This window comes from Bos indicus x Bos taurus, chromosome 5, assembly GCF_003369695.1.
Source record: "Bos indicus x Bos taurus breed Angus x Brahman F1 hybrid chromosome 5, Bos_hybrid_MaternalHap_v2.0, whole genome shotgun sequence".
NCBI classification, from domain to species: domain Eukaryota; kingdom Metazoa; phylum Chordata; class Mammalia; order Artiodactyla; family Bovidae; genus Bos; species Bos indicus x Bos taurus.
Genome location: NC_040080.1, coordinates 97,483,003 through 97,503,476, shown reverse-complemented (window position 1 = coordinate 97,503,476; position 20,474 = coordinate 97,483,003). Strand labels below are relative to the sequence as shown.

General features: G+C 41.5%; 1 protein-coding gene across 5 annotated transcripts in view; it reads right to left on the bottom strand.

The window, feature by feature from the left end:
* EEA1 (early endosome antigen 1) overlaps positions 1 to 20,474 on the bottom strand; it is a 141,158-nt gene that overhangs the window by 111,232 nt on the left and 9,452 nt on the right. For 3 of the 5 annotated variants that reach the window (XM_027543167.1, XM_027543168.1, XM_027543170.1), the window contains exon 1: positions 19,068 to 19,344. The exons of 1 other annotated variant lie outside the window; for it this stretch is intronic. In XM_027543167.1, the coding sequence (XP_027398968.1) occupies positions 19,068 to 19,091 (24 nt within the window). In that variant the 5' untranslated portion in view covers positions 19,092 to 19,344. Of the gene's footprint in view, positions 1 to 19,067; positions 19,345 to 20,474 lie in introns of those variants that run through there. One more of the 5 variants, XM_027543172.1, reaches the window with a different exon arrangement.

The following is a 20,474-nucleotide window of genomic DNA, read 5'->3' as shown; positions in this document are numbered from 1 at the left end:
GGAACGGCAAACCATTTCAGTATTCGTACCTTGAGAACCCCATGAACAGTATGAAAAGTAGATACTTACATTAGAGCACTGCTCCTAAAAAAAAGACCTAGAATCAAGATTTAAAAGCTGGAAAACATCTCAGAAATCACATTCCAACTGTAACACTCTGTAGATGAGGAAACAAAGTCCCAGAAAGTAACTAGAGCTGGCTTACCTGAAATCACTACACCATCTAATGACAGTTACAGTTAAAACTTAGGTTTCCAAGTCCTAACTCAATATCCTTACTATTGCAAATATTTCTTGGCCATCTATCTTATATCCATCAAGACACTTAATTTCTCTAATCTCAACTTCCTCAATGACAAATTATAGGTATAGGACAAGATCATGGGTCCTTCTAGCTCCAAAACTCTCGTTCCATGATTCACATGGGCCCTAAACTGGCTAACTTAAAAGCATGCCCACAGAAACAAGGTCAAATATATTTCCAATCTTTATATATACTTAGTTTTCTTGTAGATACTTTCAAGACTCTAAAATTTAGTTACTAATTATTAATAGTTACATGAAAGCAGTCAAGTCAGGAAAAAAAGTAGCCAAGTCAATGAGAGACTATCAAAACTAATTACAAATTAAGTTACTTATAACTAAATTGGGTTTACAAACAAACAATTAACTTGATACTAAGTGAAATGAAAGACTTTAATAAGTTTTTAACTATCTAACATATAATTAAAACTGATCTACATATTTTAAGCAAGTTTAGACTTGCTTGATTCAATAAATATGGACAGACCAAAAAATATATCAAAATAAGAATTCATAGTCTAGTTCTAAAAAGAGACTTTTTTTTTTTTTTTTTTTTAATTTTAGGCCCTTGCTAGCTATCAGTGAAAGGTTGTTGCTGAACCACGAAAAGACACCCGGATTCTTGGCCTCTGGAGGAGAAGAATTCAATCCGGGGCCAGAGACGAGGCTTGATCGCTCGGAGCTTCTGTGTAATAAAGTTTTATTAAAGTAGAAAGGAGAGAGAGAAAGGTTCTGACATAGGCATCAGAAGGGGGCAGAAAGAGTACCCCCTTGCTAGTGTTAGCAGTGGAGTTATATACTCTCCAAGGAATCAAAAGAATGTCTGGAGGTTGTAAAGACCTCACCAGACCTACTCCCATAATTTACATTTTAAAATAACAGGATTAGCCAGAAGGTTTAATCCAGAGACTGTCCTCAGGCAGGATACATTCTTGTTATATAATCTTAAGGAATGTAGGGGGGGGGGGGGCGGGGGAAGTTTGTCCTTTCTTCCTCCTTGAGAATTCCAGACCCCTCTCTCCTTGGGGACCCCTAGACTTCTTCTCAACCTGCCTAGGAAATGACTCTCTCATTCCCCCCTTTTCTTTTAGGAGAATTATGTTGCCAAGGGAAAGGGGCATCATTTTCATTCCATAACTACTTCCTGCTGTTTAGGGGCGTGGTCCCTAAATTGTTGAGCAACATATTCTCCTAACCCTCATATTGAGGGTCTTTGATCCAGGGGCCCCAAGTAATAGTTGGAGGAGGCTGTGACACTCAGAGGAGCTTGGACAACCATTTGTAAGTTAAAAGCCTTCATGCGACAAGAAACAAATCCAATTACACAATTACAGATGCAGGGAGCAAACAGCAAAAACAGAACAATCAGAATTATTGTAATTAAGATAGTTTTCCACCATGGGGAACTAGTTAACATCTCCCAAAGTGAGGCAACTGAGGCTTCAGGAGTATCCATAGCCTCAATCATCTTGTTCATGTGATTAGTAAAATGAGTAACGTTAGTGCTCATATCAGGTATATATGTACAGCGTTGGGTATGAATAATGGCACAAGTTCCTCCTTGTGCAGCCATCAGAATATCCAAAGCCAATCTGTTTTGTAAGACCACCTTTCTAATTTGTGCTTGTTTAGCATTAAGAGCTGAAACAGCTTTTTGAGAATCTTGAAATGCCTGAGTAAAATTAATCAAAGCATCCACTCGTAGCATAACTCATAACATCCACTCAGCATAACTCCTCTCTGGAGTTCCCAGAGAGGGAACAAACACTGCAGCCAAATTATCATACCAGTGAAATACAGACCTTGCCCACTGAGTTTTAAGGTGTGGTAAATTAGCAGGCTTTTTTGGAAGCTCTGAAAATATGAAGCCTCGAGTTAAAGATGTGCACCTGCAGCGGCTCCACCAGGCTGCACACGCTGGGCGTCAAGGCTCAACACAGCCCCCTATTTGTCTCTCGGGGCTCCTGGGGTGCCGGGACCACAGTGCTGCCTCCACCCCAGTCACAGCCCACACTGCCACTGCCATCCTACCACCCATCGCGCACCACTTTTCATTTTTTAAGTCTAAAACATACCTGAGAGAACTAGGAAAGAGAAATAATAAAATTTCCTAAAGAACCTGTTGGCCATCTCAAAAATTCCAGAATGTGTTGAAGAACTACTATGTAAAATTCCAGAATCTAATAAAAATTCTAATCTACTGGCTATGAATTCTTGTTATAAAAGATACGCAGAATGTCAGTTTCAAAGAAGTAGAACACAAAATCCATAAAATTAAAATCCATCCTGAATAGTATCATCTCTTATAATGCAAAAATCCCTGAGAAAGACTATCCAAATAGCAGACGACTTGTAATTCAGGTTCCCAAGGAAACAGTCTGAGATGGAAATCTGCAAGCAGGTTTACTGGAACGAGCTCTCAGGAACCCTTGTGCGGATACAGAGGCAGCACGACTGGCCCAAGGGAGAAGCTGAACAGCACTGCTGTGCACAGTGCTGAAGCAGTCTCAGTAACGCCACTAGGAGCCCTAAGCTGGAATGGCCCTTCGTATTAGTCTCTAACAAAGACAAGAGGATGATTCTGTGCATCCCTACATCAACCAGGGATGAAATGTAGGCTGCTTCCAGGAAGGGGACAGAAACTTGGATGAGGAAGCCATGATTCCAAGCAATGAAAAGAATGTGCCTCTATCCTGAAGGGGGATCTATGTCCCACACCAAAGTGTCCACTGCAATAAATGTACCTTACTTGTATCTGAGATACGTATAAAGGGCTCGGAGAAGGCAATGGCACCCCACTCCAGTACTCTTGCCTGGAAAATCCCATGGACTGAGGAGTCTGGTAGGCTGCAGTCCATGGGGTCACTAAGAGTCGGACACGACTAGGCGACTTGACTTTCACTTTTCACTTGCATGCATTGGAGAAGGAAATGGCAACCCACTCCAGTGTTCTTGCCTGGAGAATCCCAGGGACGGGGGAGCCTGGTAGGCTACGGTCTATGGGGTCACACAGAGGCAGACACGACTGAAGTGACTTAGCATAGTATAAAGGGCTACACACTGGGGAAAGATGGTGGGGGGGAGCTCAGTAGAAAGAAAACACCCTATATCTGGCCGCTGTGGACACTGGAGGCAAGAACACACAGAAGCAGGGCCAGATTAGTCTGAGCTGTCCCCAGAAGAGGTCTAGAGCCCCGCCCTGCCCTAGTATTGGAGGGCCTGCTAGCTAGGTGGAGAGAGGCACGCTGTGGTTCACGGGGCGGGGACGACACTGACAGCTGAGACCTGAAAAAACATTTACTATTATTCTTATATTTTAATTTATTCTGTAGCTCGTTCTGGATTTTTTCCCTCTCTGTTGCTCTGGTTGTTTTTATTATTATCTCTAGACATTTGAGAACCTTATTCTTAATCAGTTTTATTTCCTTTACATACTTCTATGCTGGCTTTCTGTGGTTCTGTGGGGTTTTTCATTTTTTTTTCTTTTTTGTTGTTCTTTAACTATATAAACCTTTTTTTATAGACTTCTATTTAACTTTTTGCTTTCTATTTTTTTTCACTATGTTTGTTAGTTTGTTTTCTTTGCTTTATTCCATAGTTAGCACTCTGTTTTGGTCTTGTCTTCAGTTTTGTGTTTTAGTTGGTTTTGTTTTTAATTGGTCGATATTTTTGGTTTCATTTGCTCACCAGGTCACTCTTACCTTTTGTCTTCTTTGGATTGTTTTGGTTTTGTTGGTGTGTATGTATGTCCGTGTGTATGTCTGTCTGTCTGTGTTGGGGGGCAGGTATGTTCCTTTGGTTTTGTTTCTATTTGTCTGATTTTGCATTTACCATTTGTCTGGGGTACATTTTTTATTTCCTGGTTTTTTGTTTCTTTTTTGTTTAATTCCTATTATTGCCATTCCAGGAAGAATGAAGAGGCTGTCACAAAGAGTTGGACACAACTCAGCAATAACAAATTGTCATAACAACCTGTGGGATCTTGGTTTCATGGCCAGAGATCAAGCCTTTGCCTCTGGGGTTAAATTTAAAACCAAAAATTTAAGACATAAATCTAAGACTAGAAACTATAAAACTCTCAGAGGAAAATACAGGCAGAATACTCTGTCATAATTCACAGCAAGATCTTCTATGACCCGCCTCCTACAGTAATGGCAATAAAAACAAAAATAAACAAATGGGACCTAATTAAACCTTAAAAGCTTTTGTATAGCAAAGGAAACCATAAACAAGATGAAAAGACAACCCTCAGAATGGGAGAAAATAGTTGTAAATGAAGCAACTGACAAAGGATTAATCTCCAAAATATACAAGCAATTCATGCCACTCAATATCAGAAAAACAAACAACCCAATCAAAAAATGGGCAGAAGATCTAAATAAACATTTCGCCAAAGATAAAGACATACAGCTCATAAACATCGCTTATTAAAAGAGAAATGCAAATCAAAACTACAACGAGGTATCACCTCACACCAGTCAGAACGGCCAGCATCAAAAAATCTACAAACAATAAACATTGGAGAGGGTATGCAGAAAAGGGAACCCTCTTGCCCAGTTGGTGGGAATGTAAATTGATACAGCCACTATGGAGAAAACCACTATGGAGAAAATGGAGATTTCTTAAACTAGCAGTAAAACTACCATATGACTCAGCAATCTCACCCCTGGGCATATGCCCTGAGAAAGCCACAATTCTAAAAGACACATGTACCCCAGTGTTCACTGCAACACTATTTACCATAGCCAGAACACGAAAGCAACCTAGGTGTCCATCAACATGACTGGATAAAGAAGTTATGGTACATATATACAATGGAATTACTCAGCCATAAAAAGAAACACATCTGAGTCAGTTCTAGTAAGGTGGATGAAACTAGAGCCTGTTATACAGAGTGAAGTAAGTCAGAAAGAGAAAAACAAATACTGTATATTAACACACATATATGGAATCTAGAAAAATGGTCCTGATGAAACCCATCTGCAGGGCAGCAATAGAGACACAGATGTAGAGAACTGACTTGTAGACACAGCATGGGAAGGACAGGGTGCAACAAACTGAGAGAGCAGCACTGACACATATACATTACCCTATGTAAAACAGAGAGCCAGTGGGCATTCGCTATATGGTGCAAGCTCAACCTGGTGCTCTGTGACCATCTAGAGGGTGGGAAGAGGTGGGAGGAAGGTTCAAGAGGGAGGGGACATATGTGTACCTATGGCTGATTCATGTAGATGTATAGCAGAAACCAACACAACATTGTAAAGCAATTATCCTCCAATTAAAAATAAATATTTTTTAATTACAAATGTAATAATGCACAGAGAGGGGATTTCACTTCAAAACGCTGTAAAACAGTCCACTATGCTGCAAGCCTAGACATCTTTTCAATTTTCCTTTTCTGAACTTCTCAGATTTCCATGATGGACATGATCTATATTTGTAACCAGAAAATATGTTCTTTTATTATTTCTAAATATTTTAAAACTAAATCATTGCTTTAAATATTTACAAGTTGAAAACAGATATAATAAGATTATACCAGAAAAATTAATGCCTTACAGAACAAAATAAACATATATTTCCTTACCAGAAATCTAACTAAATATGATTTACCTCTTAATCAACCCCCACAACAGTGCATTTTGGCATGGCACTAGACAAAGAAATTCTTAAAACAATATCCAAATATTACTCAGCTAATAAAGTCCAAATAAAGGATCACTGAGACTCTAGAAAAATTTTTACATTAGCATACATATGTAAAACTTAACCACAGTCTAATATTAAAAATTAAAATAAGAAGGAAAATGTGCTTTTAAATCCCATCTACTGGTATGAGCCATGCAATACTTAAACAGACGTCTATGCAACTAGGTTATTCATGCTATTGTATTAAATATATCAGTCATAGTGCATGCAATGGCCAGGATCTATCCTAATGTAAAATACCCTATCCTCAATACCACAGCTCATATTGAGAACACAGTCCAAGACAATCAGGTTATATGACCCCATATCTATTGCCAAGTGACCAAATGTGATCACCTGGACCCAACAGCAGCCATCCACAAGCTAGGTAGCAACCAATAAAACTGGCTCAGTGGCAAAGCAAACAAACAAACCCCACTGTGAAGAATGAACCACTGCTGAATTTCAAGCATAGGCCTTTAAATTGCAGACCATGAAGAAAAATGACTAGTCACACAAACTGGCACTAAACAGATACATAATGCAGCCATGAGGTAAATAAGAGTATAATCCAGCCAAAATACCATTGCTTCTTGAGAGTGCAGAAGCTCTTAAAGAAAAAATTAGAGAGTTAAGAAAATTAGCTAGCACCAAATGAACCTAACCAGAACTATAATCACTGTTTCCAAGCCAGAGTAAAGCTTATATCTAGAATGATCTGTAAAAGATGTGTTTCATGGTATCACAATTCCTAGAAGGAAGAATCTTAAGAATCAAATGACCTCACTCCACTCCCAACCTCAGTTGACTAAACCAGCAGTGAACATCTGACCCAGAGGAAGCAACTCTATTACTGGCCAACCAGAGACTTTTACACATTATCCAATAAGAAAAGATAAGGAGGACATTTTAGATTCTTCTCTTGGGGTATGGAAGTTGAGACATCTGGCCAGTTGGCTATGCAAAGGTAAGGTGAAAAGCAAGTAGAATCATGTGGCCAGATGCTCACTTGAGCATACTAAGCAAGTAACAGCAAGGAAGATGGACACAGGATGCAGAGACCGAACGCCACTGGTCCATGACATTGTGTGAGATAAAAGAGAGGCCTCTCCTCCTGACACCATTCTACGTTCCACTGTCTACAGACCCAACTGTACAGCAATTCTTGTTCTTAGATCACTTTGAAAACTTACAATAAATCATTTTCAACTTAGACTGATTTGAGGAAGTTTATAATCCTTGAAAATAAAAGGCACTTATTAGAATATTGTCCAAGTATGATAGGTTACATTCATGCATTTAAAATTTAATTAACTACTGTTTCCTCTCCTCCATATATCATGGAAAAGTAAGTCTGTGCTCCTGTTTCTGTGCCCTTGCTTCCCATCCAATCATTTCTCCCTATGACCCTCCTGAAACCGAACTAGGTATGACCTAACTATTCAGGTTCAGCCTGGCTCCAGAGTTCTTTACCATTCCATCAGTGGACACTACTCAATCCTTATCTGACTTCATGTCTCTTCAATGTGCACACATACCTAATACTTGCCTCGACTTGTCTCCTGAGTGCTGGGCCTAGTAAATATCTATTGGGATGTCCAAACCTCTAGTTCACACTCATCTTCTCCCCAAAGCTGTTCTTCCTCCTCCTCTATTCTTCATCTTAGTCCATTCCACCCAGACTACTCACAAGTCGATAAGTCCTATTAATTCTCCTAACATTCCTGAAAATCTATCCTTTCTCTATTCCCAAAGCCATCGTCTGATTCAAGCTTTTGACAACCTCTGGGAGGTAGAAATTCTGATTCAATGGAGGAACATGGCTATCTTTTTTTCTTTTTTTAAAAAATGATTCCAAATGATTCCAATGTGCAACAATTTTAGGAACTAAAAAGTTACTACCTTTTAGCCAGCCTCTCCCTTAATGGCGACATCCTCTCTACACAGCTACCAAGTCAACATACATCATTAAAAATACTGGGTTGGCCAAAAGGTTTGTTCAGGTTTCAACATAGGATGCTACAGGAAAAAACCAAACAATGTTTGGTTCAACTCAATACATCGAGTATCAAATATTAACAGAGGTTTTCAGTTCAGTTCAGTCGCTCAGTCGTGTCTGACTCTTTGCAACCCATGGACTGCAGCACGCCAGGTTTCCCTGTCCATCACCAACTTCTGGAGCTTGCTCAAACTCATGTCCATCAAGTCAATGATGTCATCCAACCACCTCATCCTCTAGCATCCCCTTCTCCTTCTGCCTTCAATCTTTCCCAGCATCAGAGTCTTACACACTAAGAAAAAACAACAACAACAACAAAATCCCCCTAAGGGAACTCAGTCTACCAGTGAAGTCCAGTACCACAAAAACAATGTAGTAAGTTTTGCAGATATCTATATACTAAGAGTTTTAGTATTCTAAGGTACTATAGGGGTTGTTGGTTGGCTTACTTGCTAAATCACGTTCAACTCTTTTTGACCCCATAGACTGTAGCCCGCCAGGCTCCTCTGTTCATGGGATTTCCCAGGCAAGAATACTGGAGTGGGTTGCCATTTCCTTGTCCAGGGGATCTTCCCAATCCAGGGATAGAATCCATGTCTCCTGCTTGGCAGGTAGATTCTTCACCACTGAGCCATCTGGGAAGCCCAAACCACTATATATTATATTAAATGTTTACTGAATGCTGGTTCTGTGGTGAGTGCTTCATGAACATTATTTCATTTAATCCTTCTACAATACTGTAAAGTACATATTTGGCTCAATTCACAGATAAAGCAGTGGGTACCAGAGAGTTTGAAATCTTGGTCTAATTTCAAAAACCCATTCTCTTAATCAGTATGGAGTGCTCTGGGAGAAGAAATAAAAAGCAAGCAACTTTTTTTCTTAGGTGATACTAACTCTAAATACCACCTAAACTGAGCAATGTGGACAAGCACTGGTAGGACAACCGGAGAAGAGCAAAGCACTTATATAGAGATGTGAAGGGATGGGAGAAGAGAGAAAGTTGTGGGAAACCCACTAAAAAGATGCCGAGGTCAATGAATATACAGAGAGGTAGATGGAGATGAGTGTGAAACGGAATCTTTGTTCCCCAAGGAACCAGAGCAATATGGGCCTTGCATGCCAACATAGAGAATCTAGACATCTCCTATGGGCACTGAGGAGTCACTAACAAATTTTAGAAGACTGATTGACCTTATTTACTTTCTACGAAGACTACCTGGAAAAATATTTTTGAAGAGTCTTATTACAAATTTGATTAAGAACTTTCTGTGGCTCTATATTGTCTATTGTATAATATCCAAAATCTTCTCCTGTCTTATTTCTTATAACTATCTCCACTGACATGTAGAAATATTTACAATTTCCCTAAGATGTCCTAGGCTGCTTCAGGTTTTTGCATCTGCATGGTTCCCAAAAATGCCATCTGTCCCTCGTTCATCCTTGCCTGAGGCACTCAGGCTTCTGCAAGGCTTTCAACATTTCCATTCCTTATCTCCCTCCCTCCCGCTTCAGTTCACTGCAGTTCACTCAGGTGATGTCATCTGCACATCTGAGGTTCTTGATATTTCTCCCAGCAATCTTGATTCCAGCTTGTGCTTCCTCCAGCCCAGCGTTTTTCATGATGTACTTGGCATATAAATTAAATAAGCAGGGTGACAATATACAGCCTTGACGCACTCCTTTACCAATTTGAACCAGCTGTTGTTCCATGTCCAGTTCTAACTGTTGCTTCCTGACCTGCATTCAGATTTCTTAAGATGCAGGTCAGGTGGTCTGGTATTTCCATCTCTTTCAGAATTTTCCAGTTTGTTGTGATCCACACAGTCAAAGGCTTTGGCATAGTCAATAAAGCAGAAGTAGATATTTTTCTGGAACTCTTGCTTTTTTGATGATCCGACAGACGTTGGCAATTTGATCTCTGGTTCCTCTGTCTTTTCTAAATCCAGCTTGAACATCTGGAAGTTCACGATTCATGTACTGTTGAAGCCTCACTTGGAGAATTTTGAGCATTACTTTGCTAGCATGTGAGATGAGTGCAATTGTGAGGTAGTTTGAGCATTCTTTGGCATTGCCTTTCTTTGGGATTGGAATGAAAACGGACCTTTTCCTGTCCTGTGGCCATTGCTCAGTTTTCCACATTTCCTGGCATAGTGAGTGCAGCACTTTCACAGCATCATCTTTCAGGATTTGAAATAGCTCAATTGGAATTCCATCACCTCCACTAGCTTTGTTCATAGTGATGATTCCTAAAGCCCACTTGACTTCCCATTCCAGGATATCTGGCTTTAGGTGAGTGATCACACCATCGTGGTTGTCTGGGTCATGAAGATCTTTTCTGTATAGTTTTTCTGTGTATTCTTGCCCTCCCCCTCACACCATAGAATTACTTTTTCTTTTGTGATCACATTCTTCCTCTGGGTATGTACTGACACATCACGTTGCTTTGTAATTATTTAAATTTAAGTATCTGTCTCACTCCATTAAAACTCTTGCAGAGTTTTACTATTAAAACTCTGCATCCCAAGCCCAGCCAGTTATCAGTACAGATGTTCAACACTGTGACAAATGACTACACACACCAAGTATAAAAAATAAATAAATAACAAGGGAGTGATAAGAAAAGCATTCCTTGAATAAATCTGGAGTACGTAATAATAAAAAAACATTAACAATAGCTAACATTTCTAGAGAACTTACTCTGAGCCAGATACTGTAGTAACAGTGTCACATGTATTAATTCACTTAATCCTCACAGCTGTATCAGAAGGGTACTATTATCATGACCATTTTAATGAAACACAGAGAACTCAAGAAACTTGCCCAAAGCTACCCAGCTAGTAAATGGGGTGCAGATGCCTCTCCAGGCAGTTTGGCTTCAGAGTTCAGGTTCTTGACCAACTATACTATCTCTTCAGCTCCAGCAAAGACCACCCATGTAAGAAAACAGTTCTAGCCCTGGTTCTTTCATATCTTCATTTCTTTTTTATTCTTAACACACTAAAAATAAATCTACACAGTGAGAAAAAATTCTACTTCTCAAAATTTGCTTCAGTAAATGAGTAATAATTTCATCAAACTTACATGTGTAACTAGTCTGGGAGGACTTCCGGAACATCTTAGTTAGATCAGAGCCCTCCTGCTGTTTGCTTCTGGGGCTCTCTGTGCTTTTCCTTCCGATCACTCACCCAAGGAACATAAGTGACTGTTTGAACAGTTCCACAGTTCGCCCCTGGTTACTCAGCTCCACAGGGGCTCACGTCTATTTTCCTCCTAAGTGCATCCACATCACACAGTAGACACAAAGATGTATGAGAAGGAGATATGTTCAGGTCTTTGCTATTCATCTCTTTCTTCTGCTCCCACGGCCATCATCATAAGGCAAATCGTAATTGCTTTGATTTTAAAATCCGTCTCCTCTGATCTCTGCCTGTACTCTCCTACAGTCCTATAATATGAATCACATGCAACACTGACAAATTAATTTCTTCTTAAAACATTCTTTTAGATGCTCACTCAGCAAACATTACCTCCTACTATGTGCCTGAAGGGAATCGAAATATGTAACCCTAAAATATGTCACTTTGGCATATTGATTATTTTTAATTAAAAGCGCTTAAACAGCAGGTCCAAGAACAACACTCTGACCCTCCTTTTGAGTAAAAATTACTAGGCAGTCAGTGTACAACTCTGAGACCTCAGTCTTGTTTTCAGTAAGCAACCCGCTCCATTGTCCTGAACTCCTGGAATGTGTCTTTAGTCTGATAAATTATCAGCACTCAGATCCAGGGAAGGGCAGTAATTAAATTCTGTTCCATATGCTAAACACCTACTGATCACCCAGTGATCATCACCTTATTGCCAAATTCAGACTTAAATTGAAGAAAAGTAGGGAAAACCACTATTCAGGTATGACCTAAATCAAATTGCTTACGATTATACAGTGGAAGTGAGAAATAGATTTAAGCGATTAGATCTGACAGACAGAGTGCCTGATGAACTATGGATGGAGGTTCATAACACTTTAAAAGAGACAGAGATCAAGACCATCCCCAAGAAAAAGAAATGAAAAAAAGCAAAATGCCTGTCTGAGGAGGCCTTACAAATAGCTGTGAAAAGAGAAAAGCAAAGGAGAAAAGGAAAGAAATACCCATTTGAATGTAGAGTTCCAAAGAATAGCAAGGAGAGATAAGAAAGCCTTCCTCAGTGATCAGTGCAAAGAAATAGAGGAAAACAATAGAATGGGAAAGACTAGAGATCTCTTCAAGAAAATTAGAGATACCAAGGGAACATTTCATACAAAGATGGGCTCGATAAAGGAAAGAAATGGTATGGACCTAACAGAAGCAGAAGATATTAAGAAGAGGTGGCAAGAATAATACACAAAAGAACTATACAAAAAAGATCTTCATAACCCAGACAACCACGATAGTGTGATCACTCACCTAGAGCCAGACATCCTGGAATTTGAAGTTAAGTGGGCTTTAGGAATCATCACTACGAACAAAGCTAGTGGAGGTGATGGAATTCCAGTTGAGCTATTTCAAATTCTAAAAGATGATGCTGTGAAAGTGCTGCACTCGATATGCCAGCAAATTTGGAAAACTCAGCAGTGGCCACAGGACTGGAAAAGGTCCGTTTTCATTCCAATCCCAAAGAAAGGCAATGCCAAAGAATGCTCAAACTACCTCACAATTGTACTCATCTCACATGCTAGCAAAGTAATGCTCAATATTCTCCAAGCAAGGCTTCAACAGTATGTGAACCGTGAACTTTCAGATATTCAAGCTGGATTTAGAAAAGGCAGAAGAACCAGAGATCAAATTGCCAACATCTGTCGGATCATCGAAAAAGCAAGAGTTCCAGAAAAACATCTACTTCTGCTTTATTGACTATGCCAAAGCCTTTGACTGTGTGGATCACAACAAACTGGAAAATTCTGAAAGAGATGGGAATACCAGACCACCTGATCTGCCTCTTGAGAAATCTGAATGCAGGTCAGGAAGCAACAGTTAGAACTAGACATGGAAAAACAGACTGGTTCTAAATTGGTAAAGGAGTACATCAAGGCTGTATATTGTCACCCTGCTTATTTAATTTATATGCCGAGTACATCATGAGAAATGCTGGGCTGGAGGAAGCACAAGCTGGAATCAAGATTGCTGGGAGAAATATCAAGAACCTCAGATATGCAAAAAGTGAAGAAGAACTAAAGAACCACTTGATGAAAATGAAAGAGGAGAGTGAAAAAGTTGACTTAAAACTCAACATTCAGAAAACGAAGACTGTGGCATCTGGTCCCATCACTTCATGGCAAATAGATGGGGAAACAGTGTCAGACTTTATTTTTTGGGGCTCCAAAATCACTGCAGATGGTGACTGCAGCCATGAAATTAAAAGACTCTTGCTGCTTGGAAGAAAAGTTATGACCAACCTACACAGCGTATTAAAAAGCAGAGACATAACTTTGCTGACAAAGGTCCATCTAGTCAAAGCTATGTTTTTTCCAGTAGTTACATATGGATGTGAGAGTTGGACTATAAAGAAAGCTGAGCGCCGAAGAATTGATGCTTTTGAACTGTGGTATTGGAGAAGATCTCCTTGGACTTCAAGGAGATCCAACCAGTCCATCCTAAAGCAAATCAGTCCTGAATATTCACTGGAAGGAGTGATGCTGAAGCTGAAGCTCCAATACTTTGGCCACCTGATGCTTACTCACAATGGCAACACAACATAAGGTACACTATAGCGAGGGTGAGGGGCGGGGGGGAGAAGCAAGAGGCGATCTGTATTCTTCATAAATGTCATAAATTACGAAGAAATGCTCTGGTAATGTTTCAGATTAACAGAAGCTAACAACTACATATAATATCTAAACCTAACCGTGACCTCCCTGGTGGTACAGTGGATCGGAATCCGACTGCCAATGCAGGGGACAAGGGTTCAATCTCTAGTCCAAGAAGACACCACGTGTTTTGTTTCACAACTACTCAGCCCACTGGCCTGGGGCCCATGGTCTGCAACCAGAGAAGCCACCCCGCCCACAACTAGAGAAAGCCCTTGTACAGCAAAAAAGACCTTGGGCTATCAAAAATAAACAAATTATTTTTAAAAAAAGAAATAAATAAACCTAACTGGACCCTAAACTAGTAAGGGGAAAATACTACAAAGGACATTATCAGGTTAATTGAAAAAAAATGGAACTATGAATAGTAAATAGAATCAATGTAAATTTATGAAGTTGGCAACTATACTGTAGTTATGTAAAAGAACATCCCTGTTCTTCATTGAAGCTTTCAGAGGTGAAAAGCCATAACTGGTCCTCAAGTGATTCAAGAAAAAAAAAAAAAATTACACATATACAGAGAGAGAAGCATGTAAGTAATAAAGCAAACAGGATAAAATGTGAACAATAAGTAAATCTAGATAAAGAGTATACAGCTGTTTCTTGTATTATTTTATTCTTTTAACTTTCTGTAAGCTTGAAATTAGTTCCAAATAAAAGTTTAAAAGTATCTATGTATTGCACTGTCCAATACAGTAGCCACCAACTATATAAGGCTGCTGAACATTTAAAATATGGCCTGTCCAAAGTTAGATGTGCTGTTAGTGCAAAATACAAATCAGATTTCAAAAACTTAGTATAAAAAAAATCTCATCAGTAATTTTCATGTTGACTATATGTTGAAATATTTTAGATATATTGAGTCATTATATTGACTATATATTGTGTCAGAATAAATCTATTTTAAAAATTAATTTCACGTCTTCACTTTTTTAAAAAATGTCTCCTTGACAGTGATTATCTTTATTCATTTACTTGGCTGCGTTGAGTCTTAGTGGTGGCTCTCTGGCTCAGCAGTTGTAGCACACAGGCTTAGTTACTACTCGGCATGTGGGATCTTAGTTCCCCGACCAGGGTTCAAACCTACATACCCTGCACTGCAAGGCGGATTCTTAACCACTGGATCACCAGGGAAGTCCCTCTTCACTTATTTTAAATGTGGCTACTAGAAGCTTTAAATCACATATGTGATTCGTATTTGCATTGGACAGGGCTGAGCTAGATGGTCAAGAATCTCCACGATGAGGTGTCACACAATTTTAAGTTTCTCTCTCAATTTCTTTCTGCTGTAAGCAGACCTCTATCTCTTGGTTTTAAGCTACTTAAGGGTAAGAATCAGTTTTATTCACGGCTGTACCTCCAGTATCGAGCACATATCCAGTGTTATTTAATATTAAACACTTGTTTATTGAAAGGCAATATGCAAAAAATGGAGGGATAGCAGGAAGAATGAAATCATTCTTGTCTCTGAGTCTGTTTATACTGTAAACTCCTTCCTAGAATGAAAGTAACTCTCTTCCTCTGCTAAGCATCTTCTTCAAAACCCCATCCCTCCAAGGAGACTCTCCACTCACACAGGTTCATTCTGATCAGTTCTCCTCTGTACTACTACAGCCTTCATTTTCTGTATAATTCATTTAGGCACTTAATCATATAAATTCCCTGAGAGAGAATTTAGATCTCATATTTTTCCCATATTTTCCACAATGACTGGCACAGTGCTAACCATATCAGTTGAGGAGCAGAGAAAAGGGGCAGGGGGATGGATTGAGAAAATTTGGCTTTAGTCTCAGTTCTGACACCTACTGTGTTGCTTTAGATAAAACACTTTATCTCTCCCTTTCTACTCTCACTTTTAAAATCAGAGAGACCCATTAACCATAAAAAAAGACTTCTGTTTCCACAATTCTAGAATTAAATTCATTTTTTCTTTAGCAGTATTACCAATAAAAGCAAATCTAATACACTTAAAGATCTCAGTTAAATCAAAGTAAAATCCCTAAGAATGAAATGGCAACAAAGCTTATAAACTGCCTTAAGTACTAAATGCTGGTGTCTTTCCAGCCATGAAGCTCTTTAAATCCACATTTCTCCTCAAAGCCTGTTAAGCAAAACAATCAATACAAACATATTAGAGCTACCTCAATTTTTTTTTTTCCAGACTTTTACAAGCCTCAAAGAAACACTTTTTAGTAGCTAATGGAAGAAAGAAAAAACAGAAACTAAATTTTCTATAAAGTACCCTGGTACCTTATTGGTGATGTTCAAAGATTCTGAGTTACAATTGACTATAAGCACACTGTTTCTTTTTTCAAAAATGCTATTTAAAGTACACTATTCAGAGGAAAATTACAAGAGTTAAAATGAAAAGGTCATGTAAAAAACAGAATGTTAAAAAAGTATGCAATTTAATTTCAAAGCATGAACACCATTTCAAACAAATCTCTAACTAAGCCACCTTCAGTCAGTTCAGTTGCTCAGACGTGTCCAGCTCTTTTCGGCCCCATGGACTGCAGCAGGCCAGGCCTCCCTGTCCATCACTAACTCCAGAACTTACTCAAACTCATGTCCATTGAGTCAGTGATGCCATCCAACCATCCCATCCTCTGTCGTCCCCTTCTCCTCCGAGTCACCTTAGTTTTAATCTTGTATCTCATGACCTCTTCTGAGAAATAAGATTATCAAGATGGGAGAAAATAAAATGGTTGCCATGGTACATAAAGATTCAAGTTATACTTGTCAGTAAATACCACCTGTGGAGTTTAAACTAGTAATACAAATTACAAGGTTTCTTTAAGGATTTATCCAAATGCTCCTAAATGCTGAGCATTAACACTGACCCATCTATAAGATTAGAGCCGAATTCCACCCAGGGGACTCTAGCCACCTCTGTAGCCTCACCTCCTATCAATCCCTGCACATCATTTGCCTACCTAAACTTAATTGTTCACACTCCCCTTAATATTACATGCCCATTTTATGACTTCTGGTCTAGGCAGCCACAGTTCCCTCAGCCCAACCAGCCTTCCCCTCTTTTGAGCTGCAAATATTCCCTCCTCCCAGAAGCTCTTCCAGATCACCCCAATACCCTCCCAGGAAGTGGCCTGCGGGCACTATTCATTCTTCCATTACAAAGCACTTCCATTACTTTTAAATGGCCATTCCCTCAACCAGCTGTGAATTCTAAAAGGAGGGCCCATATTTTACTTAACTGGTTCCTAGGCCCCGAGCAGATACTTTGCATTTACTGCCACTCAAGAATACTGAAGGGAAAAAAAAGTAGTAAGCTGTGAGATACAATTCAAACTTTTCTATAAAGGAATATATAAATTTAAGACAGCGATTTTCAGCCAGGGCAATTTTGCCCCCAGGTGACATTTGGTAAAGTCTTCAGATATTTCCGGTTGTCACAAAAGTGGGTAGGGGATTGCGGGGGGAGGGAGGGAGTGCTATGGCATCTAGGAGGTAGAAGCCAGGGATGCTGCTAAACATCCTGCAATGCAAACTACAGCCACTACAACAAAGAATTATCCGCTCACAAATGTCAATAATGCCATGTTGCCAAGTGACTTACAACATCTCAGCAATAACCAGAATAAATTCCCACCTTGTAGTTTCACCTGAAACTTCTGGAGCCATTGATGTGTATGCACCAACACTCAAAATGCCCTTTATACAACTGTAACGCTTAAGAACACTAAACCAAGAGTACCTGAAAGCTGCTGTACCTCTGAAAACTAGAAGCTATTCTTAAGTCAGTAAACACTTTGTTTCACTTATAAACTTCAAAGCAAACCAGAGGCAAGCTAATGATCATCTTCAGCTGTGGGACTACGTTACAAAAAAATCTGAGGCATGAGGAAATGAGTTCCTCCAAGTGTGAAAAAAGAAAACTCTAATCAGTGCGAGTAAACCATGCACAGATGCCTTTAAGGTTGAACTGATGGCCAGAGTAAAGCGTATGCCCTTGCTACTGACAAAAACAGCACTTACCAAGATTTCAAAAACTGACAAAACATTGCAGAAAATCATCAAATGCCAATACAAGGTGGCAGATACAGAAATTAACTCTTTCTCCCCCTTATACATGACCAAGTTTCATGTGACTTGAACGTTTCGCAAAGCTCTGCAGGCGCAAGGACACTCCCTTTCTCTACAGGGGATGACTCAACTCTCTTCAGCACCTTCCTGGACTGCATACTACAAGTTCAATAAACTCCTTTTGTGCTTGGAACTAGTTATCCTACTCCCTCAAAAACCGGCTAATGGGTTCGGCACCAAATTTTCAACCATTTCTCTTTTTGTTGCACTCCCATTAGGCTCAAAAAGAGTTTTAAAAAAGCTAACCAGACAAAAACTTGAGTTAACAGTAACTCTTACAGAAAACATTTTAATTCTTATTCTAGGAACTGATTCCTAAACAAAACACCTCCAGCTTTCCAATACTTAATCTTTATATCTTAAGGTTTTTCCAGATCTGAAATGGACATAGCACTGGCAGAAAGTAAAGGAGCATTCCGTTAAGTAAAGCTTACAACTGATTTATTCTTGGATAACTCCAAAAAGGTACTAGGCTGGCAGAGGAAAACGCATTTTTAATTGGAGGAGAAAAAAAGTTGCCAACTCTGAGTAATATCTTCCTTCGCAGCTGACTTTGCCAGTTAGGTGTCGGTACCGCCACTGGGCCGATGCTAGGCCAGGCTTCACCACATAACCCTGCGGGGTCGCCCAGCTGAGGTAATGAAGCCGCGTGTGGCAGGTGCGCCTCGTGGGAAGTTGGGGGGCACGCCAGGCGGGGCGCTGTGGGAAGAGGCGAGCCCGCCTGCCCCGGGCTCCCAGCGCGCGTTCTCCGGCCTGGCGCGCGGATGGCGGGCCGGACCCGCAGGCACTAACTCTCCATTTTCACAGCCACTCCAGGTTCTGGAAGGAGCGTGTGGGCACCACACCCTCCCGCGCGCACTGACAGCCCGCGCGAGAGCCGGGCCGGGGCCTGGGCGTGCGGAGCCGCGGGGGACCAGACGCCCGGCCCCGGCCTGCTGCCCAGCCGCCGCCCCGCCCGCCCGCCCTCCCTGCCCCTGCGGCCCGCCCCCGGAGCAGACGACCGAGGCCTAATCGCCGCCCGGGCTGCGGGGCCTAAAGAAGGAAGGAGCCCGCGCTGAGGAGGGGGCAGCTTCCGCGTCCCCGGCTCTCCCCTCACGTGCTCCTGGAAAGACGGTTTCTCTCTCTTACCCTCTGTAGAATCCTCCTTAACATGGTTTAAACACCACCGGCGCCGCCGCGGTGACTCTCCGAACCTTCCGCGGGGGCCTCTCACTACTCGGGGGTGCGCGGGCTGTAGGGACTGAGCCGGGAGAGGACTGGGAGGAGGACGGGGCGAGGCGGTGGCGGCGGCCGCTCGGGCGGCCCGGACTTCCCCGCAAGCTGCGAGAGGGAGCGCGCCCGAGAGAGCGACGGGGTAGCCAGGGAGCGCCGCCCGCCTGCCAGGTCTTCCCCCGTAACTGACAGCGGGGCGGACCCACCCTCCACCGCACCGCCCTCTCGGCCTGTCCATCCACGGGAGGCGGGGCTAGAAGGGGCCTGGCCCGCAGCTGCGACCAATCGAAAGCGGCGGCGGCGTGGGTGGTTGCGTGACGGACAGGCGGCAGGACGTGGGCGCCGCCGCCGCTCCTTCCGGCTGGTTGGGGGACGCCACGGCCGCCGAGCGCATGCCCGCGCTCCGTCGGAGGACGCTCCCGCGCTCAGACCGCGTACCCGCTAGGGGAACCGGTGGGGGTCCGTGACCGCGACACCAAGAGGGATCTCGGGGCAGGTACCTAGACTGCACCTCAGACTACTCTGTAAAATTTGTCAGTGTGACCCTGGCCTTGACCGTACCTGAACGGGACCGTCATTTCTGCTGGAAGCGCTTAGTCCCTGGGTGGAAGCAAAGGAGAGAATCACAGACACGATTAACCGGTCTGATAGGCTTCTCTCCCCTGGTCCAATCCCTGGCTCCTTTCCCTTCTCCCTTCCTGCTCCTAATGTCAACCGAAGAGAAAGTAAAGAACCAGAAGAAACAATAGGAAGAAACTGGAATTTGAATTAGCAAGAGAAGTTTGGGGTTGTCTGTTTTGGATTATAACAACAATATTTAATGGGGTGATGTCGTTAACATGTTGCACTATCTAAAGCCCATGCTTGGTCCATTCTCCTAAGAAATTTTAAATCCTCTTCTGATAACAGATGTATATGAAGTGAATCGACCTTAATGCGTCTGTTTCATAGATTAAGAAAAAATAATGCGGTCACGGATAAACAGTTTGCCAAAACAAGGACGTGGACTTGGAAGTGGTCCTGGAACTGACTTCCAGCCACGACATCATTATTTACACTCAAAAATCACAGCTGCGAAATCCTACCATTCTGGCAGTATTCACAAGCTAAGAGGTTCGACTTTATGGTGGGGGTGGGGGTGGGAACTTTAATAGTGTTTAAATAAGGAAAGTAAAAGAAAGGGAAAGTGTAGTCGCTCAGTACTGTCAGACTCTTTGCGACCCCATGGACTGTAGCCCTCCAGGTTCCTCTGTCCATGGGATTCCCTAGGCAAGAATACTGGAGTGGGTTGCCATTCCCTCCTCCAGAGAATCGTCCTGACCC